Source organism: Mustela putorius, unplaced genomic scaffold, assembly GCF_011764305.1.
Source record: "Mustela putorius furo isolate JIRA1106 unplaced genomic scaffold, ASM1176430v1.1 tig00000487_pilon_pilon_pilon, whole genome shotgun sequence".
NCBI lineage: Eukaryota > Metazoa > Chordata > Mammalia > Carnivora > Mustelidae > Mustela > Mustela putorius.
This window is the reverse complement of record NW_025421399.1, coordinates 3,155,668-3,182,553: the sequence shown is the minus strand read 5'-3', so window position 1 is coordinate 3,182,553 and position 26,886 is coordinate 3,155,668. Positions and strand designations below refer to the sequence as shown.

General features: G+C 52.3%; 4 protein-coding genes across 9 annotated transcripts in view; 2 read left to right on the top strand and 2 right to left on the bottom strand.

The window, feature by feature from the left end:
* The first annotated feature begins 3,513 nt into the window (after window positions 1–3,513).
* Window positions 3,514–12,898, top strand: LOC101694586 (glial fibrillary acidic protein). 2 transcript variants are annotated; one of them, XM_004772496.3, is made up of 10 exons: window positions 3,514–3,999; window positions 4,913–4,973; window positions 5,205–5,300; window positions 6,027–6,188; window positions 7,742–7,867; window positions 8,053–8,273; window positions 8,845–8,888; window positions 9,257–9,376; window positions 10,608–10,693; window positions 11,349–12,898. In XM_004772496.3, exons 1-10 carry the CDS (start codon window positions 3,539–3,541, stop codon window positions 11,388–11,390), a joined length of 1,419 nt encoding a protein of 472 aa, XP_004772553.2. In that variant the 5' UTR covers window positions 3,514–3,538; the 3' UTR covers window positions 11,391–12,898. The 2 variants fall into 2 exon arrangements, with proteins under 2 accessions (XP_004772553.2, XP_004772554.2); XM_004772497.3 differs by lacking the exon at window positions 9,257–9,376 and having other exon boundaries at window positions 3,515–3,999.
* Window positions 12,899–13,311: 413 nt separating this feature from the next.
* Window positions 13,312–14,873, bottom strand: FAM187A (family with sequence similarity 187 member A). Its single transcript, XM_004772504.3, has one exon. The coding sequence runs from the start codon at window positions 14,854–14,856 to the stop codon at window positions 13,615–13,617; it is 1,242 nt and encodes a 413-aa protein (XP_004772561.1). The 5' UTR covers window positions 14,857–14,873; the 3' UTR covers window positions 13,312–13,614.
* Window positions 14,874–15,006: 133 nt separating this feature from the next.
* On the bottom strand, window positions 15,007–19,251 carry CCDC103 (coiled-coil domain containing 103). 5 transcript variants are annotated; one of them, XM_004772501.3, is made up of 4 exons: window positions 19,170–19,251; window positions 17,980–18,131; window positions 17,416–17,551; window positions 15,007–16,297 (listed from the first exon to the last, which is right to left on the bottom strand). In XM_004772501.3, the coding sequence occupies exons 2-4, from the start codon at window positions 18,120–18,122 to the stop codon at window positions 15,854–15,856; spliced, it is 723 nt and encodes a 240-aa protein (XP_004772558.1). In that variant the 5' UTR covers window positions 18,123–18,131; window positions 19,170–19,251; the 3' UTR covers window positions 15,007–15,853. The 5 variants fall into 5 exon arrangements, with proteins under 5 accessions (XP_004772558.1, XP_004772560.1, XP_004772557.1 ...); XM_004772503.3 differs by having other exon boundaries at window positions 19,165–19,226; XM_004772500.3 differs by having other exon boundaries at window positions 19,086–19,225.
* A 137-nt stretch (window positions 19,252–19,388) lies between these two features.
* Window positions 19,389–26,886, top strand: part of EFTUD2 (elongation factor Tu GTP binding domain containing 2) — a 41,383-nt gene continuing 33,885 nt past the window's right edge. The window contains exons 1-2 of the mRNA XM_004772508.3: window positions 19,389–19,541; window positions 22,431–22,539. Coding sequence (XP_004772565.1) covers window positions 22,435–22,539 — 105 coding nt within the window. The 5' untranslated portion in view covers window positions 19,389–19,541; window positions 22,431–22,434. The remainder of the gene's footprint in view (window positions 19,542–22,430; window positions 22,540–26,886) is intronic.

Genomic DNA, 26,886 nt, shown 5'->3' with positions numbered 1-26,886 from the left:
ACTGCTGCTGCTCGGACACTGCCATCTAGTGGCCAGCAGGGCCTGGTTCCTTTCCTCAGGGAGGGGGCTCGTGTGGGAGGGATGGATGGACTCAGTAGTAACCAAGGAGTCAGCCCCTTCAAGACTCCCAACTTCTCTTCCTCCTGCCCTCGCATGAGGACCACCACGCTGTGCCAGGCACTGGAACGGGGTGGGGGCCCTAGGGGAGCCAGTGAGCAGCCGTATAGTGGCTTGAATCTAAGGCTGGCAATTTAGAAAACACAGGGCACCCTCGTGGGTACTTTGAGGCCCCTTGTGGTACTGATCTGTCCCAAGAGGCAGGAGGACATCCTGGCGGATTCTCCCCCACGCAGGGGAGGGGCATGGAGGCAGGAGACCATCTCGTCTCCCTCTCAGCTTGAACTGGGTCTTGGCTTGGCTGAAGGTCCTGCCGAGAGATATCTGGGCATCCTCTCTCCCAGGCCTGCCGCTTTCTGTGGTCTGTGCAGAAGTCAGTCTAGGGGGCGCCTGGGTGGCTCAGTGGGTTAAGCCGCTGCCTTCGGCTCAGGTCATGATCTCAGGATTCTGGGATCGAGTCCCGCATCGGGCTCTCTGCTCAGCAGGGAGCCTGCTTCCTCCTCTCTCTCTCTCTCTCTCTCTGCCTGCCTCTCTGCCTACTTGTGATCTCTCTCTCTGTCAAATAAATAAATAAATAATCTTAAAAAAAAAAAAAAAAAAAAAAAAAAAAAAAAAGAAGTCAGTCTAGGATTGGTTGGGGCTTGGGACATTGAGGCCCTCGGATTAGGGAACCAGGAGAGGAGAAGCCACAGAAGGGGCCTGAGCCAGACCAGGAGGGCGGGAGTAGTCAGAGGCTGGGAGATGCGTCTGCCTGGGGCAATGGTGCAGCATAGTGGGATCTAGAACAGAACCAGAGAGGGAGGGAGGTAGGGAGGGAAGGGAGGCGCAGCAGGGGGTCGGAGTGGGAGTGGAGGGAGGGGGGGCAGACAACTGTGTGTCTAACAGTAGGGCTTGGGTAAATTAATGCATACAGTGGAAAACCATGCAGCTGTTAAAATGATGATGCGGATAATATTTATTGATATGGAAAGATGTTCACAACATATTGCTGAGTGAAAAAAAACAAATTACAAAATAATTTGTACAGCATGAGCCCACTTGTAAAAAAGAAAACGAATTTATATATGTGGGGGAAATCTGGTAGTGTTTATCCCCAGGTGGTGAAATCATGGCTAATTAAATTTTTTTGTTTTGCTTATTTGTATTTTCTGATTTTTCTACCACGAATGTGTCATACAAAATAATGAAAGTTTGGCAAACAACCACGGCCCTATCGGTCTACCTCTCTGGTTCTTGCGTGGACATCCGTGGATAGTTAAGGGCTGAGTGTGGGGAATGGGTCTAGGGTCAGATGGATTGAGGGCGGAGCCAGGAAGCCTGGGTGACACAGGTCCAGGGAGGGGCCTCTCTCTGCTGCTGCTGCTGCTGCTGCTGCTGCTGCTGCTGCTGAAATAAGCCTGGGTCACACACCACACAGGGACCTGTCACTGAGCTTCCCTGACAAGGCTTTCCTGTTCCATCTCCCCCCTTCCCCAAGATGGCTTTGCACTCACTGTAACTACATTTCACTGGAACAAAGAGAGAAGGCTGCACACTGTGACTTGCCCAATGTGAGCTAGATGGACAGCCACCCCTAGTCACAGAGACACTTGGGATGAGGGTCTGTCCCATCTTTTTTTTCTTTTAATACCCCATGACTTTCCCAGCTCTTCCACTCATAGCAGGATCAAAAGTCACGGGGCACCCCATCCCCAAGGGTCCCTTCCCCATGTTACTGTCCCAGGGTCAGCTGTGGCTGAAGACTTAGAGACCCTCACCTTCCCTCTCTGTGCTGGGATTCACCAGGGAAAACCTGGGCAGGCAGCCCATAACATGCCCAAATGGAGCGCGTCTCCCCAGCGTGGGGTAGGAGCTCAGGGGTGTGAGCTGGCTCTGGAAGCTGGGGAGGGGCAAGCAGCCAGGCCTTGTCTGCAGAGCTGGAGACCTGGCAGTGCCCAGCTGGCCGCCCCCACGGGGCCTTCCTCTTGTGCCCACTGAATGACTCACCTTGGCACAGACACAATGGCCGGGGGTGGGCACAGAGCCTGCTCCACACTGCACCCCGGCCCCCTCGGAGGCTTCCGAGAAGCTCTTTGAGCTGGGGGCTTGGGGGGCTGTACTCTGCCTAATAGCCTGGCATCTTGGGATTAAAAACAGCGCAGCCCCCCGGGGGCTGCCCTCTCCGTGTGGCGCCCTGACCAGTGGTGGAAAACAAGGCTCTATTCAGCAAGTGTCCAGGAGAAGGGATCAGAGGCCCAGGCATGGGCGGGGGGGGGGGCGTGGAGAGGAGGGCTTCCCAGAAGTCCAAGGGCACAGAGAGGTGAGGGGCCTGCGTGAGGCTCTGGCCCCCAGTAGGATCAGAACACAAGGGTGGACAGATCTGAAGGGTCAGGCTACAGGACGCCGGCCCTGGGCTCCTAGTGTTGACCCAGTGGCTCCCAGGTTCCCAAACTGACCCGTCCCCAGAGGCCTTTCCATCCTCTCAGCCTGATGCATGGGAACTCAAAGGAGATAAATCTCCAGTGTGAAAGGGAGGTGAGGGGTAGCTGGGGAAACAGGGTGATGCGGGAACAAAGATGGGAGCAGGGACAGCCAGCTCATCCGTAAGTGTTTTTTGTGTAGCTGTCAGGGCCGGCTCCAGACGGGGGTGCAGAGCGGCCAGGCAAGGGGTGAGGGAGCCCCGTGGGACTGAGGCAGGGGCTTATGTATGGTCCAGGGAGAAGGTCAGGGAGTGCAGCACCCGTGGCTCTGGCCCCCTCAAAGCTTCCCTATTCCTCCCTTCATTACCACCCCCCAACTGCTAGACAGAGGCCTCAAGTGACCCTCTAATTTTAGTATATGTGCTGCCGAAGCGAGCACTTAAGCGACCCTCTAGACAAAGGGCTGGTGTCCTGTTGCAGCCCACAGTCCTAGACCTCCGGGGAAGGGAGAGCAGGCAGGAATGCTGGATGCCCATGTTCGGACCTAGGAGTCCAAAGGTCTGCTGGAAATGGGGCTCAGCAGGAAACTGTAGTACGGGCTGTTTTCTGAGAGGAGGGAACACATTTGTTCTTTGCAAGTTCCCAGCACTTAGCAGGAGGAGCGCCGTGATGGGGTCTAAGAGGTAGAAAGCAGGTCAGAGTTTATCTGATCCAGACCTTTCTTGGCCCATCTTCCCAGGGAAAGGGCCTCCTGGCCCAGTGGTTGCGGCCGCTGACCAAGCATCCAGCCCCAGGCACAGCCCATGAGGACCTCTGTTGGTGGCCAGGCTGGGGTCGCCCTGCCTCTGGGCACAGGGACCTCAATGGAGTGAGACGAGCTCTCCCCATGGCCGAGATGTGGCCCAGCCCCTCCCCCTCAGGCTATGCCAGTGGGCGTTGCCAGGGGCAGCCTGGGCAGCGCCAGGCCGGCCCACGCCTCCATAAAGCCCTCACTTCCCAGGAGCGGCCAGAGCCCAGCCAGCATGGAGAGGAGACGGGTCGCCTCGGCTGCTCGCCGCTCCTATGCCTCCTCCTTGGACATGGTAGGGGGAAGCCTGGTCTCTGGCCGCCGGCTAGGGCCGGGCACCCGCCTCTCCCTGGCCAGGATGCCACTTCCACTCCCGGCCCGGGTGGACTTCTCCCTGGCCGGGGCCCTCAACACCGGCTTCAAGGAGACCCGGGCCAGTGAGCGGGCAGAGATGATGGAGCTCAACGACCGCTTTGCCAGCTACATCGAGAAGGTGCGCTTCCTGGAACAGCAGAACAAGGCGCTGGCCGCAGAGCTGAACCAGCTGCGGGCCAAGGAGCCCACCAAGCTGGCCGACGTCTACCAGGCTGAGTTACGAGAGCTAAGGCTGCGGCTCGACCAGCTCACAGCCAGCAGCGCCCGGCTCGAAGTTGAGAGAGACAATCTGGCACAGGACCTGGGCACCCTGAGGCAGAAGTGAGGAGGGGGCCCGGGGAGAGGGACCTCATGAACAGGGGAGATGCCCCCGCACCCCAGCCCAGCCCCAGCGGGAGCCCCTGCAGACCTGCACGATCTCGGGCAGGGGACTTTGCCTCCATGATACTTGGCTCCGCTGTTTCCCCGTCTCTGGGAGGATAGGGCTGTCCTTCCTCCCCGAGATAATGGGAGGGACAGGGAGGAGGCCCACAGTCTTAGGGGTCTGATTGCCAAGGAGCCAGAGTATTCTCAGCACCTCCGCAGCCGGGAGAGCTGTGCAGGGAGAGTCAGGGACTCTACAAGCAGGGACCCCACAGGCAGGGGCCCAACGGGCGGGGTCTTCGCATTTCATTCACTGGGGGGCCTGATGGCCTTGTGGGTCCGCAGAGAGGAGGAATGGGAAGGGAAGATTGCTGTGCACCAGGGGGCTGGGGCTCCGGGGGACAGGAGGAGAGGGAAAGGGCCTGGCCTAGGAACACAGGTTGGTTCACCAGTGTGACCCTGGTCAAGCCGCTTTGGCCTGCAGGGCTGTGAGGCAGGGATTCTAATAAAACTGTTTCCAAAGGTCAGAGGAGATCCCAGGGACGGCGGGTTTTGCTGAGCTGGCAGGGTACGCGTGTGTGCTCTCAAGGGCGGGAGGATGAGTGTGTTTGTGTATGCAACAGTGAGTGTGTGTTGGTGAAAGCTCTGGTGTGAGCAGGAGCAGGTGCACTGGCCTTGATAAAACACGTTAGTAATGAGCTAAAGCAAAGGCCCTAGTCTGCTCACCCTCCGGGCTAGGGCTCCTGCCATTCCACTGGCTCTGGGCAGGGGGCGGGGGAGGGGTCTCTCTGGCAGCACCCTCCAGGGAGATTGGGGAGGGGTCCAAGATCCTCAGAAGAGCCTCACCCAGGGATGTGTTCCCCTACCCCAGGCTCCAGGATGAAACCAACCTGAGGCTGGATGCTGAGAACAACCTGGCCACCTATCGACAGGTGTGGGGGAGGGGGCGGCGCGAAAGGAGGGGAGGGGAGGGGAGGGGAAGGGAGGGGAGGGGAGGGGAGGTGGGGGGTAAATGGTTGATGGCAGTTCACACAAACAGCCCCTAAGTCCAGCCCTCCAGAGCAATGTGCTGCTCTCCCCAGCCACAGGAGGGATCAGACAAGGATAAGGAGTGGGGAGGAGGAGTCTGGGGTCAGAGCAGCCTTTGCCCCTCCCTGCTCCAGGAGGCAGATGAAGCCACCCTAGCGCGCCTGGATCTGGAGAGGAAGATTGAGTCTCTAGAGGAGGAAATCCGGTTTTTGAGGAAGATCCATGAGGAGGTAAGGCCAACACAGAGATTGGGATGGATAGAGACAGAGAGCCAGGCCTGAGACATACTCAGAGAGAGAGAGAGAGAAAGAAAATGAGAGAGACTGAAGGAGACAGACCTAGAGACAAGAGAGCACCCTCAGCCCCTGGTGAAATTCACATGGACACACCCCACTTACTAAGAATTATAATATACCTTGTTGCCCCATTTGTTATTTCACTACAGCCTTGTGAGATAGGGACCCTTCCAGAATGACCTCTGTGAAACAGAGGAGGACACTGAAGCCCAGACAGGATAAAGAACTTGCTGAGGTCACACATCTCTCCGATATCACCCCTACTGCCACCTGTCTCCATTTAAATGAAAGCCATTCATTTTAAAAAGACACCACTGAGCTCTCTGACTTCAGATTATGGATTCCAAGTCCATGATATGGTAGAATCTGGGAACCCACAGACACACCCACACCACAGGGACTCTGTCACTCACAAGAACACAGGCATGCTTTCAGGGCTCCTGCCTGGCCGAACCTGGGAGGAGGACACTATGAGGCCCCCCAAACTACCCTCTGCTCCCCTAGCCTAGGCCATGCCCTTTCCTCTAACCAGGACTGCCCCGTTTCCCTTAGCCAATGTCGGTGTCCAAGGGGCAGCCAGACAAGGGCATAAAACCGTGGGGGAAACCCCAGGGGCAGCTTGGGCCCCTGGCTGGCCATCCCTTCTCTCATTCTGGCCAGGAGGTGCAGGAGCTCCAGGAGCAGCTGGCCCGGCAGCAGGTCCACGTGGAGCTGGATGTGGCCAAGCCAGACCTCACGGCGGCCCTGCGAGAGATCCGCACGCAGTATGAGGCCATGGCGTCCAGCAACATGCACGAGGCTGAGGAGTGGTACCGGTCCAAGGTAGCCCTGACTGTGGGCCAGTAGGCAGCCCTGCTGGCTCCATACCAGAGAACTGGGAAGCAAGGGAAGAGGAAGCTGGGAGAGGACTGATCGTCACTAGAGTGACTGACCGTCACTAGAAAAATGAGGTGGCTTGCCCAGGGTCAAACAGGCACCATTACTTCCAATAAGTGTTTCTTTTCTTTTCTGTTTTTTAAGGATTTTATTTACTTTAGATATAAAGAGCATGAGCAGGGGGGAGGAGCCGAAGGGGAGGGAGACAGAGGGAGAAAGAGTCTCAGACTCCTGCTGAGCATGGAGCCCCATGCAGGGCTCGATCTCACCACCCTGAACTCGTGACCTGAGCCGAAACCAAGAGCTGGATGCTTAACCGACTGAGCCAGGCAGATGCTCCCCCGAATAAGTACTTCTTTTTTTTTTTTTTTTAATTTATTTATTTGACAGAGAGAGATCACAAGTAGGCAGAGAGGCAGGCAAAGAGAGAGGGGGGAAGCAGGCTCCCTGCTGAGCAGAGAGCCCGATGCGGGGCTCAATCCCAGGACCCTGAGATCATGACCTGAGCCGAGGGCAGAGGCTTTAACCCACTGAGCCACCCAGGTGCCCCTACCCGAATAAGTACTTCTTATTCCTATTGTTATTATTAGCCAACATTGTTGTGTGTCAGGCCTTGAGCTTTACATGCATTATCTTACTTATTTACTATGAAGAAAGTACTGTTCTTCGACAGATGAGAGAACTGAAGTCCAGAGAGGTTAACGAGTTTGCCCAAAGTCACACAGCTCGTCAATGGTAGAGCCGGATGTCTAAGCCCAGCCATTGCTCTTGGGAGCCTGCATTCCTGATGCCTCTGCTGTTTGTGTCCTGGGTTACTGAGCAACCCCTGTGTGCCAGCACTGCCCGGGGTCCAGAGACCTGTCCCACCCGGGGGACGTGATGTGCACCCAAATACGGTGTCTAGAGAGAACACTGCTGGGCAGAGTTTATACAGATGCAATGTGGGAGACAGGGAGGGTATCATAGAAGGGAGGGCCTTGGGGCTAGGCGGGCCTGGCAGCCAAAGAACAAGAAGAGAAGAGGGAAGAGGCATTTGGAGTACAAGAAAGCACAGGGCAAGGGCCCAGAGATGCCAGCCCAGGGCAACGTGAGTGGCAGAAGCTGGCGATGGCTCCAAGCAGGTCAAGGCTGGGTGGAGCCGCGAGAGCTTCACTGCAAGCTGGGGAGAGAGAAAACCCAGGGTACTGCTCACCAGAATGCCCCAGCCACCGTGAGAGAGGCCAGGGTTCAGGCTCCTGGATAGTGCAGAGGATTCTGGGTCTGGGTTCCACGGCAAACATCATTTGGCCTTCATTCCCTACCCAGGCACTGTTCTAGGTGCTAGAGACATGGCAGGGGCCTCCTGTGCCCTCTGCCCAGGGGCCCCAGTCCTGGGGAGACCTGGACACCAAGCCTGGGGTCCTACTCATCTCCCTGAATTCCCAGAGACCCACTGGCCCACAAAGCTCCCGCGACGTGGGGCCCAGCCGCCCCTCAGCGTAGGGCCCTCCCCCCCCTAGTTTGCCGACCTGAACGATGCCGCTGCCCGCAATGCCGAGCTGCTCCGCCAGGCCAAGCACGAGGCCAACGACTACCGTCGCCAGCTGCAGGCCCTGACCTGTGACCTGGAGTCCTTGCGGGGCACGGTGAGCTCCAGCAGGGCCGCCAGTGGGGCGGAGGGGACCCGGGTGCACCACGCAAGCCAGGGATGGGACCGGAACTGAGGGCGGGGGCTCTGAAAATTTACTTGGGGGACAGCGGGGAGACTGGAGACAGGCCAGGACGAGCAGTGTGACCCCGCGCTGAGGCACCTGTCCACTCCACCCTACAGAACGAGTCCCTGGAGAGGCAGATGCGGGAGCAGGAGGAGCGCCACGCACGGGAGGCGGCGAGTTACCAGGAGGCACTGGCCCGGCTGGAGGAGGAGGGGCAGAGCCTCAAAGACGAGATGGCCCGCCATCTGCAGGAGTACCAGGACTTGTTAAACATCAAGCTGGCCCTGGACATAGAGATCGCCACGTACAGGAAACTGCTGGAGGGCGAGGAGAACCGGTGAGCTGCAAAGCCCCCACCCCCCACCCAGTGGCCCTGCAGTGTCTTCCCTGCTGTCCCTCCCTGGAGTCTCCTTTCTCCCTTCAGGGACTGTCATAATCCGCCTGTGTCCTGCCCCCTCCTATCTCAGTGCTCAGCATGATGCTTGCCTAACACACAGTAGGTAGCCAATAAATGGTCAAGAAATGAATGGATTCGAGTCAAGCAATGTTGACGAGGCCACAGGGTGAGGACTTGGGTCAGCCCCCAAACTAAGAGTCTCACTCCCCACCCTCCCAATGAAGACTGGACTTCTTTTCCCCTGACCCATCTCTTTTGGTCTTGGAACTTTCCCCCCACTTCCTCCTCCCCCTGCCATCCTCCAGGCCTCCACTCTTGCAAATAGAGACTTTCCCCCTAGTGGACAACACCCAAGCCCCTTGCAGACTCCTGCAGCCCCAGGGAGCATGTTAGCGGCTGGAGAAAGCCTGGAGATGGGCCTTGAGGCTGTCATGCTAAGCCCGGACCAGGGCCTGGCTCCAGGGATGTCCTTGGACAGCGCGGTCACTCTTCTGCCTTTGCTGTCTTGCAGCATCACCATCCCCGTGCAGACCTTCTCCAACCTGCAGATCCGAGGTCAGTAGAGCAGGGCCTTGTGGGCAAGGGGTTGGATTCCTGCCCTTTCCCCCAGATGGGCTGCTACTCTGGCCTGGAGCTAAGGACCAGGGCAAAGGGGTCCAGTCCAGGGGTCTCCTTGGGATCTTCATAATTCACCGCAGAGCTTCCAGCCAGAACACAGCAGCCCAGGGCATTCCAGGTGGGGCTTGTGGCTGCTCCTGTCCTGCGCCCCATTCCCTACCCCTCCACCCCCTCCTACAGCAGAACTGGGTGAAGGTCTCAGCCTCTGCCCTGTCTGCAGATCCCTGAGCAGGCTCTTCCCATCCGAGTGTTTTATGTTTTTGTTTTTGTTTTTGTTTTTGTTTTTGAACTGCTTGTCACTACAGGGGGCAAAAGTACCAAAGAAGGGGAAAGTCACCAGGTCACAAGACATCTCAAAAGCCTCACAATACAAGTTATACCAATACAGGCTCACCAGATTGTAAATGGAGCCCCGCCGGCTCTCGGTTAGCAGCCTGCCCCTCAGACTCTCAGACACGGTGCTTTTCTCATTTTCCCCGCCCTCCTGGGCTCCTTCCTCCCGAGTTTCCCTAAAGGGCCAAGCTTGTGTCATTTCCCCAGCGACCTCAGTGCACAGCCCAGAATGTGGCACAGGGTAAATGTAGGCTAAACTAGCCAAACTGGCGGCTGTTCCAAGTGGTACGTCCTCTGGTGCTCGGAGGAGATGCTCTGGGGCCTCTGGGCGAGTGCCAGCCTCTGCCTCACCTCTTCCCATCCCTGGGAGGGCCCCTGGGGTCTTGCCGTGCCTGGTGGCTGGGTTCTCTGCTCCATTCTTCTGTCCCCGAGGCTCTGCGGCTCAGCTCAGTGCTGATTCAGCCCACAGGATTATTTCCCCCTGGACCGCTGCTCTTGCAGTGAATAAAGTTTTATGCTCCCTGCTCTTAATTTTAAATATTAGTGAGTGTGACATGTTACATTTTTCTCTCGGGGGCACCAGGGAGCTAAATTACTTCTTACTTGGATGTGGCCCTCAAATGATTCTTATCTAAAGGGGGAAAAAGAAAATCCTACTTCTGCTCTAGAAATTGAAGAACATGAGCTATACATGGCCTAGGGGCCAAGTTCAGGATCAGAAGTTTAATCAGGCAGAGCAGGAGGGAATACTGCCAAGTGCCAAACAGTAAAGGGTCAGTAGGGCCCAGAGAAGTGGCAGAGAGGAGGGAAGGAGGGACAGGGGAACAGGAAAGGGACCCGCGTATATTGGACACTAATATGTGCTAGGCACTTAACATGTATGATCTCAGTGAACTGACTCTTTGCTCCCATGTAGAGAGGTAGATGCCATCATCCCCATTTTGCAGATAGGAAACCGAGGCTGGGACAGGTAGATTAACTTGCCTACAACCTTACGGCTGAGCTGAGACTTGAGCTCTGCCTGATTTCAAAGCCCGTGTGCTCCTTCCTTAGCCCAGCACTGGCGTGTCAGAAGGCCAGGGGGCGGATGAGAGCTTGCAGAGGGACGGAAATGCAGCCAGACCAGGAAAATGGGCAAAGCACTGGATGGAGCGGTCAGGTCTTATCTAGCACCATGGGGATTTGGGGATCTAGGCCCTCTCTGCCTGCTTGGATAGACTTTCAGTCCCCATCACTGTGGGTTTCATGGGGAAGCTGGGTTGGGGGAGGATGTTTGGTGGTTCAGGAGCCAACAGGAGACCTCTCCTGTCTCCGTGCCTGCAGAAACCAGCCTGGACACCAAGTCCGTGTCAGAAGGCCACCTCAAGAGGAACATCGTGGTAAAGACCGTGGAGATGCGGGATGGAGAGGTAAGGGGATAAGACCTGAAATTCTGGCCCCGGCAAGCTTGGGCTGCCTCCAGGAATTTTTGAGGGCAGGCTTTGGAAGAAAGCCTAAACTGGCACACAGAAGATTCTCAGTCACTCAGAAGAGTTTCTGGGGAGGCTCTGGAAGAGGGGAAGGACCCTGGATGTAATTCAGTTCCCTGTCCCCTCCACTGGTGGATCCAGGGAGCCTGGGTGTAGAGGCCACCGGCTGGAGTCCTGATTTGGACTTTCTCACTGAAAGCCCGCAGGCTCCCCCAGCACCAGGCCTGGGGAGAGAAAGAAAATTAAAGTTAGTAGCTTTCACTCCCAACTTTCAACTTCTGGCTTGATAAAAGGAACCAGCAGGAGGAATAAGAAGGGGGGGTGGATTTGACATAAGCCCTCCCCGTCACGCCCACGACAGTCCTAGCCAAACTTACATCAGCTCGCCACGTGCTGGGCAGGGTGCTAAAGGCACACTAGTGTTACCTCATTTCCTGGCGGCTGCGAGGCAGGAGTCCTGGTTACTCTCATAGAAAAAAAAAAAAGACCCAGAAAGTCTGGAGATTTCTCCAAGGTCACAAGGCCTAGCAGAGGTGGGTCTGGTGTCTGTGTGAGCCCCTGACTAGTGTGCCATGTGTTTTTCTGTCCCCTGCAGGTCATTAAGGAGTCCAAGCAGGAGCACAAGGACGTGATGTGAGGCAGGACCCAGCTGGTGGCCCCACAGTGGGCCTGAGCAGATGGGATTGTTGCCGCCTCCTCTGATAGCGGACTTCCCCAGACCCGAGTTCCCACCCACCCCGACTGCTCCCTTCATCCTGCCACCTCTACACCAGCTTGCTGCCCTAGACTCTGTGGGTACTAGACCCGCAGACAGTACCTACCTACACCCAGTAACTCCAGCTAACGAGGCACCCAACCCAAAGGTGCAGCCTGGAGGGGCGTGGCCAGCAGCTGGGGTTAGAACTGGGAGAAGTTGGGGAGGGCCTGGGACCCCATAAATCGCCCTCCACATCCCTAATCTCCATTGTCATGGCAACTGTTGCCAGAGCCGGAGGTCCCTGGGGGTAACTGGGAAGTGGGCCTTCGAGTTTCCTAGGGCTGCTGGAGGACAACAGAGACTCTGAGACAGGAAGGGGAACTCCCCATAGGCAAGATAGCCCTGGCCAGAGGTTTCTTCTTCTAGACTGACCCTGAACAGTCTTGAGAGTGGGCGGTGACATCCCGCCACTTAGGAGTCGTTTCTAGACAGAATGCCTGGTCTGCCCGGATCCCCAAGGAGCCTCCTGAGTGACGATTAAGTGTCTCGGTCCCACTGAGCTGACATGGGGGCACACTGTGGGCATGCCACGGGCGTGTTGGAGTGTGATTCTCAGCACTTAGGGGATCTATAGTGTAAGTGGAGAGGGAAGGGGTGCTGGGAAGGAGTAGACGGGGGCTGCCTGGCCCCTAGGTTGGATACAGAGAGCGGTCAAGCCCAGGAGTCCTCCCTCCATAAGGCTGGAGGGGAGGCAGGTGGAGATGGTGGAGGAAGCAGCTGGGAGGACGCCGGACATCAGAGCTGGGGGTTCTGGGCAATCAGGTGCCCCTGGGCCTGTGGGTCTTGGGAGCCAAGGAAGTGACTCATCCTCTTGAAGTTGCTAAAACAGGACAGAGGGGCTGCTGTCCCCAGGATACGCTTTGTCCCATTTCTAAAGGCCCCTTCCTTGCTGCATAACCCCTCCATCCAGGCCTCAGAGTCACTGTAGCTGCTGCCTCGAGACCCCAGCAGACATGGCTGGGTGAAGCCACCGCCATACATGTGACACTCTCCACCCTATGGTGACCTGCTGCTTTTCCCTAACCAAGGGTCCTTGTGGTTCCTCTCCTACTCAAACACAAAATGTACCCTCGTATTGTAGGTAGCACGCTATTTTACCATTTGGGAAGTGGAGGCTGAGTGAAGGCTCTGGTTTGTGCTCTGGTTTTCCATGGAAAGACCGTGGGGGACAGTCACAGGACTATCTGTGCCCAGAAGTAGGCTGAAAGGGCCCACTCCAGGGTCCCCCTCGCCCCTTTAAAGCCAGAGAAATGAGAGTCCCTCCCTCTTTCCGAGTCCTGGTGCCTTTTCCCCCTCTCTCCCTCCTGCCACCCACTGCTGCTAACCTTCAGGGCACCACCGCAGCCTTTACTCACTAAGGTAAATAAAGACAATTGCCGTGGCCTTCACCAGAGTGGACGCTGATCTGTTCAGGAGAGGCTGGGGCTGGGGAGAGGGCAGGAAGTAGCCTTGGACAAGACTCAACTTGCTTACTGCTGATCATCTTGGGACCCCCAAGCCCCCCAGCGGCAGCCACCGGACAGATCCCAACTCCAACCCTGCTCCACATGGCACCCCAGTGCCCTCAACTCGGCCCCTCTTCTCACCTCCCAGCCCTGGGGAAAGCCCTGACTTTGACTTCTACTTTTCTCACCCATTTTCCCTGTTCTGGTCTTTACCTTTATTCCCAAACCTGCCATTCCAGAGTCGAGGACATATTCTAGGCTCCCCCACTCCCTCTTCCTTTCCCTGCTGCCCCCAATTCAACCAGCGACCACTTGGCAATCCTCCAAGGCAGAAAATAAAAGCACCCCAAACACTGTTCCAACATCAAAAAGGCCATTTGATAAATATCAGCTTCACTTCTTCCTTCTCTGAGCATGAAGTTGGAAGAGGCACGCTCTGGCTCCTTCCATACTGGCCTCTGTCCCCCATCTCTCGTCTGCCCCGGGCTTCTCCACCTGCCAGGAGCAGGTTGTAACTAACATATTTACACACACACACATACACACACACACACACACACACACACCCTTGCCGCACAGCCTAGCCAGAGGCATCCGGGATCACTTAACAAACACATCTGAGCACAACTGGTCTTCCAAGCCGGGGAAGAGGAGGGGACCTAGGGGGAGTAGTTGGGCCAACAGCGAGATAAGTAACAGCAGCAGCGACAGAGGTGAATGGTGACAAAGACCGCCGTGATGACCAGGTAGCCTATCAGGGTGAGCTGCACGGCGGAGCGAGTCTCAGGGTCCGAGAATGAGGCCCGGTAGTGGCCTCGGGCTGTGACACCCAGCCGCAAGCCGGCGACCCTCACGCCCTGCCGCCAGCAGTAGTAGATGCCCCGGTCACTGAGCTGGGTGAAGCGGATGTGGAGGTGGTTGCCGTGGTCGATGAACACCCGCATGGACCGGTTGACACCTCGCAGGTACTGCGTGCGGTAGAAGTACTGGCGGTCCTTGTCCCAGGCCACGGCGTGCTCTGGCCGGGCCCCGGGGCAGGAGATAATGAGTCCTTGGCCCAGCCTCTGCTGGTGGAACTGGATGGGCACCTGAGGCAGCCAGGGCCGGCTGCCCACCTTGGACACGTAGCTGAGGATGGCCACCAAGCCCTCACGAACCTCCTTCTTCTCACAGGGCACCACGCAGCTCTGCACCAGGAGCTCGGGGGTGTGCTCCCTGGCCTGGGCCCGAAGCTTCTGGGGCACGGCCTGCGAGCCACAGGACACCACGTCAGGCAGGGTCCTGCGGAAGCGTGGGGACAGCCCCGGGCTCTGCAGATAGCACAGGCCAATCCGCCACTGCTCCCCTCGCACCCCACAGCGGTCACACGGGGTCCACTCCCAGAAGGTGGTGAAGATGTGCAGGTTCCCGCGGTGCTCGTCTGCGAACGGCTCCTGGCCCTGGTCCTTGAAGGTGGCCACCATGTCCTCCCCGCTTTGGATGTCCACGTCGTAGGCATAAAAGTAGTCCCCCTTGCGGGTGCCGCAGAAATACAAGCCCGAGTCCTCGGGCTGCGCCCGGAAAACCAGCAGGCTGAACATGCGGATGCTGAAGCGAACCAGCATGTCGCTGCCCACATGCACCTGGGACTCCTCCGTCAGCACCCGCCCGTCAAAGTCCGTGAGCACTCTGGTGTGGTCGCTGCCCAGGTGCTTCTGATAGTACCAGACCACCGTGGACACCTCCTCAGGCTTGCAGCGGCAGGGAAGCTCGAAGCTCATGTCTGCCAGGTAGGCTGCGTTGTCAAACATCAGAAAGGCTGGGCAGGGGGTCCGCTGGAAAATATTCTCCTGCTCCACAATTTCAAAGGCCTGGAGGCTCCCCCACACCCACAGGAGCACAGCGGTGTGGGCGAGGTTCATGCCCACAAGAGGCAAAAGTCAGAGGGGGCGGGGCAAAACCAAGGCACTCAAGGCTTACGGGGTTTCTAGAAATCCCTGCCAGGAGTGGTAGTCTCTAGGAGAAAGGACCGAGCAGCCAGGAGAAGAGTAAGAATCTACCGGGGAAGCGGCCAAAGGCAAGGCAAGTTTATTCCCAGCTGATGTACAAGATGCCCTTCTCGTGTTCTAGATGCGATCTTGAGGGAAAGACCATTCTAGAACCTGGCCCTCCCTCTCCTTTCTAGAACACTGGCACTCACCCAAGAATGGGTCGGGAAACCGGAATGAAGAGCAAGGGCATAGGTGCTAGAACAGGCAAATCTCTTGCCTTCCTGCTTTAGGCCCTGCCTGCCTGCTTGGTGGAATGGTCTTCCCTTTGGGTAATTCAGGAGTTGAAGAAGACTCACCTGCCTGCGCGTCTGGCCATCTGAAGCCTGGGAGGCTGGCCTGACCCAGGCTGATGGCTTGGGGCTTTCCCAGGCCCAACCTACACAGGAATTCAGCCCCCGAGGAAAATACTGGACCTCGAAGAGGTAGCATTTGATTATTTGCTGATTAAATGTCCATTTATTGATTTGGGATGTTCTTGTTAAGAGCTATGGAGATCAGTATTTGTTTACCAAGGAAGATTGATGATTTTCTTTTCTTTTCTTTTTAAGTAGAGGATTTAACTGGTATAGCCAGCATTTGGTTGGGCACACACTCATCTCTCAAGGCTGCAGGCTAGAGGCTTGGCAGACTCTAAGGGTGGGAAACGAACCTCTTTCAAGTTCTTGGGCCCTTGACCATTGTGCTGCTCTACATAGATCAGAATACTGAGCCACCAAAGTGGCTGGAGAGTGGGGAAGATTCGATTCCTGCATATCCTCTGTAAATTCCAAGTTGAGAAGGGAATTAGGGGTGGGCACTCATTACAGTCCTGTGCAGCCCCCAGGATGACAAGCAAGTTACTGGGGGCCTCTGCAGGTAACTGGTCCTGTCAAGCCACCTGGTACAGCACTAGCAGCTCCTGCAGGAGCCTTTCCTCCTCCTGGAGCTCACCAGGCTGCTCCTCTAGACCCCACTCCTTCTGGCTGAGCCCCTCCTTTGTGGGCCCGGGAGCCTGCAGTTTCTGAAACAGGCCTCTGCAGCTCTCTCTCTCCGCGGGGCTCAGCAGGCTCAGGTTCAGAGCGAAGCGCCCAGTGCCGGCCAGGCTGTGCAGGATCCCTAGCACCATCAACCGGTCGGCTGGCCTCACCTGATCAGCCAGTGCCACCAGCAGCTCCCCTAGAAGTCCAAACCCCACGTCCGTCTGGAAGAGGTGACCCAGCTTTGGACCTCCGAGCTGCAGCAGGGCCTCATAGCGCTCTGGCCCGCTCTGCAAGTGCCGCCGCCAATCACGGTAGAACTCTGCGGAGGTCTCAGGCTGGAAAAGTGTTTTCTCCTGGATCACAAGGAAGGAAAGAAAGTCCCAAGCTCTTCTAGCTGCTCTGCGGCAGTGAGAGAGTGACAGTGAGGGGAGCCTGTGGGTTTTTGTCTTAGCTGTAGTGTTGCTCTCTGAGCCCCGGGTAGGATGTGGTCCCTGTGGGCCTGGTTTTCAGATCAGGGAACTGGGAAGGGACAGGGAGGGAGGGGGCCCCAAGGAACCCAGGCCACGGTTTGAGAATCTCAGTTGCACCAGGATTTTCCACGGATGAACGTGAACACAGTCGTGCTCTGTGAGAGTAAGTCAGGCTTTACTCTGAGCAGGGCACAGGGGATGACTGGAAGCCTCAGAAAGAGAAAAAGGAATTCAAGGTGAGTGTTAAAAATCTGACGGGGAGGGCGCCTGGCTGGCTCAGTGGGTTAAGCCTCTGCTTTCGGCTCAGGTCATGATCTCAGGGTCCTGGGATCGAGCCCCAAACCAGACTCTTTGCTCAGCAGGGAGCCTGCTTCCCCCACCCCTCTCTCTGCCTACTTGTGATCTCTGTCAAATAAACAGATAAATCTTTTTTTTAAAAAGTCTGGTGGGCTGGGCCTCTCTCCCAACACTGACACAGAGGATTACACCATATACCATATAATGTGGGGACAGAGCACCTTAAATCTGATCTGGGAGTGCAAGCCAAAGTCTGAGTGAAAAAGACCGCCTAGTCCATTTTTCTGACTTGTTCTGCCCAGTTTAACTCACACTCACTATCTGCTGGTCGCTTTTCTCTCTCCGATGGGAGGCAGAAACCTGCCTCTGTTGGCTTAACATGAGAAAGAAGGAAGAAGTGTGTGTTGTAAGAAAATAGGATTGGGGGGGGGGCGCCTGGGTGGCTCAGTGGGTTAAAGCCTCCGCCGTCGGCTCAGGTCCTGATCCCAGGGTTCTGGGATTGAGCCCCGCATTGGGCTCTCTGCTCAGCAGGGTGCCTGCTCCCCCCCCGCCCCCACTCTCTCTCTGCCTGCCTCTCTGCCTACTTGTGATCTCTGTCTGTCAAATAAATAAATAAAATCTTTAAAAATAAAAAAGAAAGAAACCAGGATTGGAGGTTTAGGGCAGAGGATCCTACTGGGCAAAGGAGGCTGGGCCTCCCCTACCTGGGAGATTTCAGTGGCCTCATCCTGAGACTCGGTCTCTCGCTGAGTAGCATGACAGTTCCAGGCCACAGTCCTCTTCCCTCCTATCTTGTCCTTCCGCTCCAGTGGCTTCAGATGTGATGCAAGGACAATCCCCCTGTGGGCAAAGGAAAGAGATCGGAGGATAGACTTCATGCTATGAAGTGGGCGTGGCTGTGAGGTGGCTGCACTTTGCATGTTAGAGGTGAAACTTCAGCAAGCCAATAGGACAGCAACAGCAATGGCAACAATGGCTGACCATTTTGAGAGCCTCCCATGTGCCAGACACTGTACTCAACATCTTACATGTAACAATTTACTCAATGGTAACAATAGTTGCTCTCTTTTACAGATGAGGAATAGAGAGGCTCAGAGAGGTTAAACAACTTGCATGAGACCACACAGGTAGGGCCAGGACCGAGCCCAAAATTATCTGACTTCAAATCACATGCTCTTATCCACTACAGTTCACCAAAACAGGAGGGTCTGAGAAAAACTGCATTAAGCTGAAAAAAAAAAAGAAAAGAAAAATTGCATTACACCAACCTGAACTCCTCATAGGAAGCCACCCTCTGTTCCACGGCCCGTAACTTGGCAGCGTTCTCCCGTTTGTATTTCTCGTCAGCAGTGAGTGCAGCCTGTAGCTCTTTCTCCAAAGCCTTGAAATCAATGATGCCATTCCTTTCCATGGCCTGTTTCTAGGAAGGCAAAGGGAATGGACATCAGTGGAAGATCAATATTGGGGGAAGAGGATGTGTCTGTATTCTTTGCCCGCCTACAGTATGACCCCAAAGTGCTCTGGATAACTTTCTACTTATCTTGGAGGGTGTTAAAACAATCTAGTCCTCTACTTTATAGACGGGAGCTGAGTTTGTTACACAGTGAGGACTTGCTTAAGACTTGCCACTGAAAATAGAATACAGAGTTCTGACTTTCAGTTTGGAGCCCTATCTTAATTTTGTTCTCTGCCTCCAGAAGTATTTTAATTTTGGTGCTTCTGCTGAGGACACATTTGGATCTCAGAATTCAGTATTCAGTCCCTTCACTCTTCCATATGGGCTCACTCCATACCAAGTGACAGAGGACCTCCCACAAAAGCAGAACTATTGTGAAGTATACTCCTGAGCCCAGGGATAAAATTTCACCCATCATTCAGTGTTTTCAACGGGGAAAGATACTTTTCATCCAAACCAGATGCAATGACTGAATAGGAAGTCAGGCAAAAGTGGCAGAGGAAGGGGTTTAGGGATCTCCGTTCCCAATTCCTCGGTCCAGACCAGGTCTGGATCACAGATCTGTAGGTTCTTGAGCAACCTCTTTAGTTCGGCCACTGTACTTCTGCACCCTCTGAGTATGTGAGGCTGATTGATCCGTTCTACAGGGAAATCATCTGTATGAGTGCTAGTGAGGGCTCTGGCTTTTACTTCCTGTGAGACCTCCCTGAACCTCAGACGCGCGCTGAGCTAGTTTGTGGCCAGCCGTAGGGCAGGGAAGCAGGAGGTCTGCTACCAAACCCATACCTTTTCCCTCCACCCCGGCGTGGGTGAACGAACACCGAGAAAGGGGCGGGGCAGGCTAGGAACTGAACTCAGATGTCTCGACTCCTGTCCAGTTCTGAGCCCTCCCCAGACTGAAGAGAGAAAACAACTAACCCTTCCGCCCCCCAGCACTTCACCCCAGAACCTCAGGCCTAGGTTTCCTTGCTTTCCTTAGGAATACTTAGATGAGAACCTCACAGCTCAGCGTAGACCACGCCCAGCAGCTCTGGTTGCTCAGCAACTGCTCAAACAGCCTGACCACGTGATCGTCCCGAAGGCCCCCTTTCAGGGTGGCTCCGAAGCGCCTGACCAGATTCTTGCCTCCTAAGGCTTCGGTCTTTTTGGAGCAGCCTTGGTTTGAGGGCCCACGACCCCACGTCGCTGGTGTCTGGATACGTGGTTGGCATTCCTCCCAGCCGGTCCTCAGGCATAGGGCTGTCCTCGGGGCAGAAACGCGACGGCAGCGTCTGCGGGGTCCTTCCTGACGGCGGGCGCAGCGGAGCGGCGGCGTGTGGCGGAAGCGCGGTCTCCGGCGGCGGACTTGGAGCTTTAGGCTGCGCGGGCCGGCAGGTGAGCTGGCGCTGGTCAGCGACGGGGGAAAGTTGCTCCGGTTGGGGTGGGAAATTAAATAATGTCAGATCTGCAAAAGACGTTGTAGGTTTTCTGTCCCCTTTCACGTTACGGATGGGTAAACTGAAACGTGGGAAAGGGAATGAAAGACTCTCCCCACTACCCGCCATCCCCCCCCCGCCCCAGCACATATCTTGATTCCAGGGTTCCCTCATTGTCCCTTCCCTGGACAGGGGTCGTTGTTTTACTCCCTCTTCCATCTGTGCCTTCTTCACCCCTTCTCTACCAAGCTCCCTCCGTCCTTATTGTGTATTCGTTTGAGAGCCGGTGTTCTAGCGGGAAGCTGCAGTGAGGTTTGGTGACTAGTTTTATGCAACTGTGGGCAAGTCAGCTATCTTTTCTGTGCCTTGTAGGAGCCATTCACTCATTCAACAAAAACTTATCGAGGTTTCGTTTCGTGCCAGCACAGTTCTAAGAGGAAAAAAAAAAAATCCTTTGCTTAAATTGTAGTTGGGGAGATGATAGTGAAAGTAACGTGAATAGGTAAATGTGAGCGAGGGACTAGTACTACTACCAATAAAGTAATAATAAAACCGTTAAAGTGGGGGGGGTTGGAGAGTGTGTTGAGAGGACTGTTTTATGGTGACATTCTCAGAAGTGACGTTTTAGTAGGGACCTGAGTGAAACAATAGAACAAAGTATAAATATCTAAGGGAAGAGCATTTCAGAAAAGAGTTTCAAGTACAGCGTCCCTGGAGCAGAAATGAGCTTTATTTGTCCTACGAGCAGCCTTTTATAAAAATGTATGCAGGCACTTCATGGATCTTGGAAGAATGAAATGAGCACAGATGTGATAGCTCTTGGGAAATACAAAGAATCCCTAATATGAAAGTTTCCATTATAATTTACATGTAATTACAAGGCCCTGAAGCCAGTCCTTTACTTGGATAAATACCGCTATCTCAAAATTAAATATTCTGTTCAGTTAACATCCAGTTCCTGCTTATGCAAGGCACTATGTTGGGCATTGGCAGGAAGGCACAAGGAACACAGGGTTCCTGTATTCAAGAATGGCCAAAAAATAATGTTTGTTGACATTTATTGAGCTGAGAATTGTGATAAGTTGTTTACACAGACTATTTTGCTGTAAGTCTGAAAACTTTATGCAGTGGGGATTACTCGCTCCATTTTCCAGTTAAGGAAATAGATTTGGAGAAGTGAAGTAATTAACCTGAAAGTACCTCGTATAAGTGACAAAGTTAGGATTCAAGTCTAGGCCTTTCAACCCCAGAGCCCTAACCCTTACACGACCTCTGGCTTGTTGTTTATTAGTTATAAACTGTAGGGTTGTTGGGGGAGGGTAATTAGTAGTTAACTGCCATTTAAGGCAGAATTAAATGCTGATTAAGGTATGAAAGGCTATAGTAGTGTAGGGGAATGAGAAATTGAGAATCTAGAATGATTCTCCTCTTTGAAGGAGGTGGCATTTGAATTTTTACTTTGGATAGAATTTCAGTAATTGAAGTGCAGAAAACCCACAGAATACGTAAGAATTACAAAGAGAAAACAAATAACTTTATATTGGAAAAGGTTGGCAGATACTACCATGATCAAGTAATTTAATTAACATCACTACTAATGGGACAGATTAAAATCATGTACCATCTGATAGGAGATGTACTGAAAAGAACACCGCATTACTTCTGAGGTATCCCTGCCAAAAATGCAAAACCTGACTCCAATCATGAGGAAACAGACATACCCAAATTAAGGGATATTTTGCAAAAATCAGTCTCCTGTAATCTTCAAAAGCGTCAGGTCGTAAAAGTCAAGGAGAGACTGAGGAGCTGTTCCTGAGTACAGGAGACTAAACACACGACCGTTAAATGGAAACATGTGATCCTGGATTGGAACCTTTGCTGTGCAGGACATTACTAGAACACTTTGTTCTAAGGGCACCTCGGTGGCTGTTAAGTGTCCAACTCTTGATCTCAGCTCAGGTCTTGATATCAGGGTCATGAGTTCAAGCCTCGTGTTGGACTCCACACTGGGCATGCAGAGCTTACTTTAAAAAAAAAAAAAAAAAGAAAAAGGAAGAAGTTTTTTTCTAATAATGGAGATCTGTGGATTAGGTGGTAGTAACATGTCACTATTAATTTTCTGATTTTGATTGTCATATTGTGGTTATGTGGGAAAATGTCCTGGTTTGTAGGAATCACACTAAAGCAGGGGTTGGCAAACTTTCTACCAAGGGCCAGATAGTAAATATTTTAGGCTTTGTGGGCCATATGGTCTCAGTTACAACTACTCAACTTTGCTGTTACAGTGTGAAAGCAGCCACAGACATTATAAATGAATGAGCCTGGCTGTGTTCCAATAAAGCTGTTTTTTTAGATGCTGAAATTTGAATTTTATATAATTTGCACATATCATGAAATATTCTTTTGATATTTTTCAACTATTTAAAAATGTAAAAGGCATTTCTAGCTTGGGGGCTGTGTGAAAACAGGCAGCAGGCCATGTTGGCCCCAGGCCATAGTTTGCCAACTCCTGCATTCAAGTATTAGGAGGTGATGAAGCACTGTGTCAGCAACTATCCTTGAGTCATTTAGGAAAAAGAAAAATATTTGTGCTACTTTGCAACTTTCCGGTATTAAGTTAAAAAATTTTTTAGTGTTATATAAGAGTGGGAGAAGAGAATGTAAACAGGTAGAACCATGAGGACGGTAAAGTACAGAGCTTTGGGAGGAGCCGCCAGTAGGCTGGTCTAACTGGAAAGGAGATGTGTTGAAGGGATATGGTCAACCATAAGGTTAGAAATGTGGGGCCGTGTTGTGGAAGCCTTGGTTACCTTGCCGGAATCTAACGCTTCTTTTCCTTGAATTTTAGCATCATGGATACCGACTTGTATGATGAGTTTGGGAATTATATTGGGCCAGAGCTTGATTCTGATGAAGATGATGATGAATTGGGCAGAGAGACCAAAGATCTTGATGAGGTAAAACAAATACATTGCTGTTTTCATCTCTCTCTTTAAAAAAAAAATTAAAAAGACACTGTATCCTCTGTGCTCCCATAATATCCTGTGTACATCTCTCACATTGTACCTTTTATTTTTTTTAAAGATTTTATTTATTTATTTGAAGAAAGAGATCACAAGTAGGCAGAGAGGCAGGAAGAGAGAGAGAGAGAGGGAAGCAGGCTCCCTCCTGAGCAGAAAGCCCGATGTGGGACTCGATCCTAGGACCCTGAGATCATGACCTGAGCTGAAGGCAGCGGCTTAACCCACTGAGCCACCCAGGCGCCCTGTACCTTTTAAATATATGACTTGTTGGGGTCTTATTCTGCCCGTACAAAGCTTAGCTACTGAAAGTCCGAAAGGGGATATAAGGTAGTTTCATGCATGGGGTGGTTTTTTTGTTTTTGTTTTTGTTTTTTGTATTTTAAAGATTTTGTTTATTTGACAGAGGTGGACACAACAAGAGAGGGAGCACAAGCATGGAGAATGGGAGAGGGTGAAACAGGCTTCCCGCAGAGCAGGAAGCCCATTGTGGGGCTCAATCACATCCAGGACCCTGGGATCATGACCTGAACTGAAGGCAGATGCTTAGCAACCCACCCAGGCACCCCCAGGTGTTTTTATAATACAAGCTCTGGCTCACGGTAATAGCTCTCCTTCCGTTTACCTGAAGTTTTTTTGGACAGTTAATGAGTAATACCAACTTAGAAAAGGTAGTCCGTTTTTCCAAGTGCAGCTGCACTGACAACTTCCTCATAAGCTTGGGTTTTGAAAGGTGAATAAAAGCAATAGAAAGGGAAGATACAGGGGTGCCTGGGTGGCTCAGTCGCTTAACCGTTTACCTTCGGCTCAGGTCATGATCCCAGGGTCCTGGGATGGACCTGCATCCAGCTCCCTGCTCAGTTGGGAGTCTGTTTCTCCCTCTGCCCCTCCCCACTCATGCTCACACTGTCTCCCTCTCTCTCTAATTTAAAAAAAAAAAAAAAAAAGAGGGGAAGGATGGTACAGATTCTCACGACTCCCTTCGGGAGAGTTATGGAGGATGAGTCCAGAGTGATCTGAGGCTTGCAGAAGACATCAGAGGTTAGCAGTGTTCAGAACAAGATGAACAAAAAGTTGGGACGCCTGCGTGGCTCAGTTGGTTGGACGACTGCCTTCGGCTCAGGTCATGATCCTGGAGTTCCCGGATCGAGTCCCACATCAGGCTCCCAGCTCCATGGGGAGTCTGCTTCTCCCTCTGACCTTCTCCTCGCTCATGCTCTCTCTCACTGTCTCTCTCTTAAATAAATAAATAAAATCTTTAAAAAAAAAAAAAAAAGATGAACAAAAAGTAGACGGGCCCACTGCTGATCAATGGAGGTGTGAGACTAATAGGATGGCAGGAAGGCAGAGCCAAAGTCCTGGCTGCTGTCTGCTCCTTTAGGGAAAATGTCCTTCAAATTAGAAAAAATAGAATAAACATCGGAAGAAGAACATTGAAGGTGAGGTAAAAAGAGAGCATCTTGAAGCTTTAGGTGTGTTCAAGTCTTCATGCCCAGATGAATTATTTCCTGGGTTGGCATGGTGGGGGAGACCTGGCAGAGGTAAGCTGAGAGAGCCATTGTGGTCATCTTTAGTAAACTGGGGAATGGCTGTGGTGCTAGCAAGTGAATCAGGCAGCTTTTCTACTTTTCAAAGATGGAGATATGGCACTACGTTTCCAGAAACTACCGACTAGTGGGGCTCCGGGGTGGCTCAGTTGTTAAGCATCTGCCTTAAGCTCAGGTCATGATCCCAGAGCCCCTAAATCGGGCTCCCTGCTTAGCCAGAGGCCTGCTTTTCCCTCTCCCACTCCCCTTGCTCATGTTCCCTCTCTTGCTGTGTCTCTCTCTGTCAAATAAATAAAATCTTAAAAAAAAAGAAAGAAAAAGAAAAGAAAGAAACTACCAAGTAGTATGTGTAATGTATATCCACGGTAAAAATGATGGAAGGAATTTTAAAACAAATGATTGTTGCAGTCTTAGGAAGCTCATATGAGTTTTATAAAAATGATTTTCCTCGGGGTGCCTGGGTGGCTCAGGGGGTTAAGCCTCTGCCTTCGGCTCAGGTCATGATCTCAGGGTCCTGGGATGGAGCTCCGCATCAGGCTCTCTGCCCAGCGGGGAGCCTGCTTCCTGCCTGCCTCTCTGCCTACTTGTGATCTCTCTCTCTGTCAAATGAACAAATAAAATATTTTTTTTAAATAAATAAAAATTATTTTCTCAATATGATTACTAGATTGAGATATAGGTCAAGGGTATGCTGTGGATATTATACATATTGATTTGAGCAAGGCATTTAAAGTTTTTAATTCTTTTTATAAACCAGGTTTTTCTTTTTAAAAATATTTTAAAGAGGTAGTTTTCATTTTACAAGCAATTTGTGAATACTTTTCATGCAGTTCTAATAAATAGAAAGTCTTCTTGGTCCTTATTCCAGTTCACTTTTCCTAAGGTAATCACTGTAACTCACGATGTCCCTGTGAAAAGAATATGGGTTGGGTCATAATAAAGTTAGGAGAGGTCACAGCTGATAGAACTGTGAGACCCAAAGAGTGTTGATTAATGGATCACCACCAGAGGTGACATGCCCCAGTCATCCATGCTTGGTTCCATTCTTTTCAACCTTTTTATCAGTGGCTTAGGTGAAGATAGGGGAGTTTATAAAATTCACACATGCCGGGCTGCTTGGGTGGCTCAGTGGGTTAAAGCCTCTGCCTTCGGCTCAGGTCATGGTCCCAGGGTCCTGGGATTGAGCTCCACATTGGGCTCTCTGCTTATGGGGATCTTGCATCCCCCCCCTTCTCTCTCTCTGCCTACTTGTGATCTCTGTCAAATAAGTAAATAAAATCTTAAAAAAAAAAAAAAATTCACACATGACATAAGCTAACACACTGGATAAAAAACTCTAAATTCAAAGTGATCTCAACTTGAATTCCAGGCTAAGTAAATAAATAAATTCATTCATTAAATATTTGTAATCAGGGCAGCTGGATGGCTCAGTGGGTTAAAGCCTCTGTCTTCGGCTCAGGTCTTGATCCCAGGGTCCTGGGATGGGGCCCCACATTGGGCGCTGTGCTCAGCGGGGAGCCTCCTTCCTCCTCTCTTTCTCTCTCTCTGCTTGCCTGCCTCTCTGCCTGCTTGTGATCTCTCTCTGTCAAATAAATAAATAAAATCTTTAAAAATAAATAAATAAATATTTGCAGTCACTTACATTTGTAATCCCTCTATCCAAGGAATCACGATACTGAGAGCCAAGGCACTATCTCTGCCTTCTAGGAACGTACTGCTCACCAGGGGAGATGAAGTACAAAAAAAATTTAAGTATAAAGCAGGGAAGGACAAGTACCATTTAGATTATTTTATCTTACTTTATTATTATTTTTTAAGATTTTATTTTTTTTTAAAGATTTTATTTATTTATTTGACACAGAGAGATCACAAGTAGGCAGAAAGGCAGGCAGAGAGAGAGGGGGGAAGCAGGCTCCCTGCTGAGCAGAGAGCCTGATGTGGGGCTCCATCCTAGGACCCTGAGATCATGACCTGAGCCGAAGGCAGAGACTTAACCCACTGAGCCACCCAGGCACCCCAAGATTTTATTTTTAAGTAATTTCCACACCCAATGTGGGACTCAAAATCCTAAGGCAAGAGTTGTGTACTCCACCAACTGAGCCAGCCAGGTGTCCCATTCAGATCATTTTGACTTAGTACTGTAGTAATAGCTAGTAAGGGGGGAATCATTCTTGGCTGATGTGACCGAGAAAGTATCTTGAGGAAGTGACATTCCTAGTGGAGCTGAAGACTGAGTAGACATCTATAGGGAGAGGAAGTAGAGTGAGTGATTAGTGGTTGCCTTCGTTTTGGGGCATGGAATTGGGGAGTGATGGCCAAAGGGTACAGGATTTCTTTTTAGGGTGACAGTCTGACATTGTGGTGATGGCTGCACAGTTCGGAATATACTAAAAACCACTGAATCGTGCCTTGAAAATGGGTGAATTGTGTGGCATGTGAATTCTGTTTTACTAAAGCTGGTAAAAAAAAAAGATACCCTGTAAAGGAAAAGGACTGCTTGGGCCCTGTGTGAACGTTTTCACCTCAGTACCAAGTGCTGAGTTCATCCCACTCCGGTTCCTGCCCTTCGGTAATGTCGCTTGTGCAGGGCTCTGCTCTTATGTAGTTAACTTATTAATGCCTTTGTATTTCCTTCTCACGAAATACTGTTGTAGCTTGTGGGTGTGTGTCTTTTTGTGTGTATGAGCTACCAAATGTGAACGATTGCATTGTTTATATAAATAGTGTAAGGGGTTGT

Bases quoted from the DNA above. Each gene is read 5' to 3' on its own strand.
- LOC101694586 (XM_004772496.3), top strand. From the start codon at position 3,539: ATGGAGAGGAGACGGGTCGCCTCGGCTGCTCGCCGCTCCTATGCCTCC. The intron at 5,301-6,026 runs GTAAGGCCAACA...CATTCTGGCCAG, and splicing joins TGAGGAAGATCCATGAGGAG to GAGGTGCAGGAGCTCCAGGA. The intron at 10,694-11,348 runs GTAAGGGGATAA...TGTCCCCTGCAG, and splicing joins TGGAGATGCGGGATGGAGAG to GTCATTAAGGAGTCCAAGCA.
- FAM187A (XM_004772504.3), bottom strand. From the start codon at position 14,856: ATGAACCTCGCCCACACCGCTGTGCTCCTGTGGGTGTGGGGGAGCCTC.
- CCDC103 (XM_004772501.3), bottom strand. From the start codon at position 18,122: ATGGAAAGGAATGGCATCATTGATTTCAAGGCTTTGGAGAAAGAGCTA. The intron at 17,552-17,979 runs GTTGGTGTAATG...CTTTGCCCACAG, and splicing joins GCTTCCTATGAGGAGTTCAG to GGGGATTGTCCTTGCATCAC. The intron at 16,298-17,415 runs GTAGGGGAGGCC...CTTGTGATCCAG, and splicing joins AGGCCACTGAAATCTCCCAG to GAGAAAACACTTTTCCAGCC.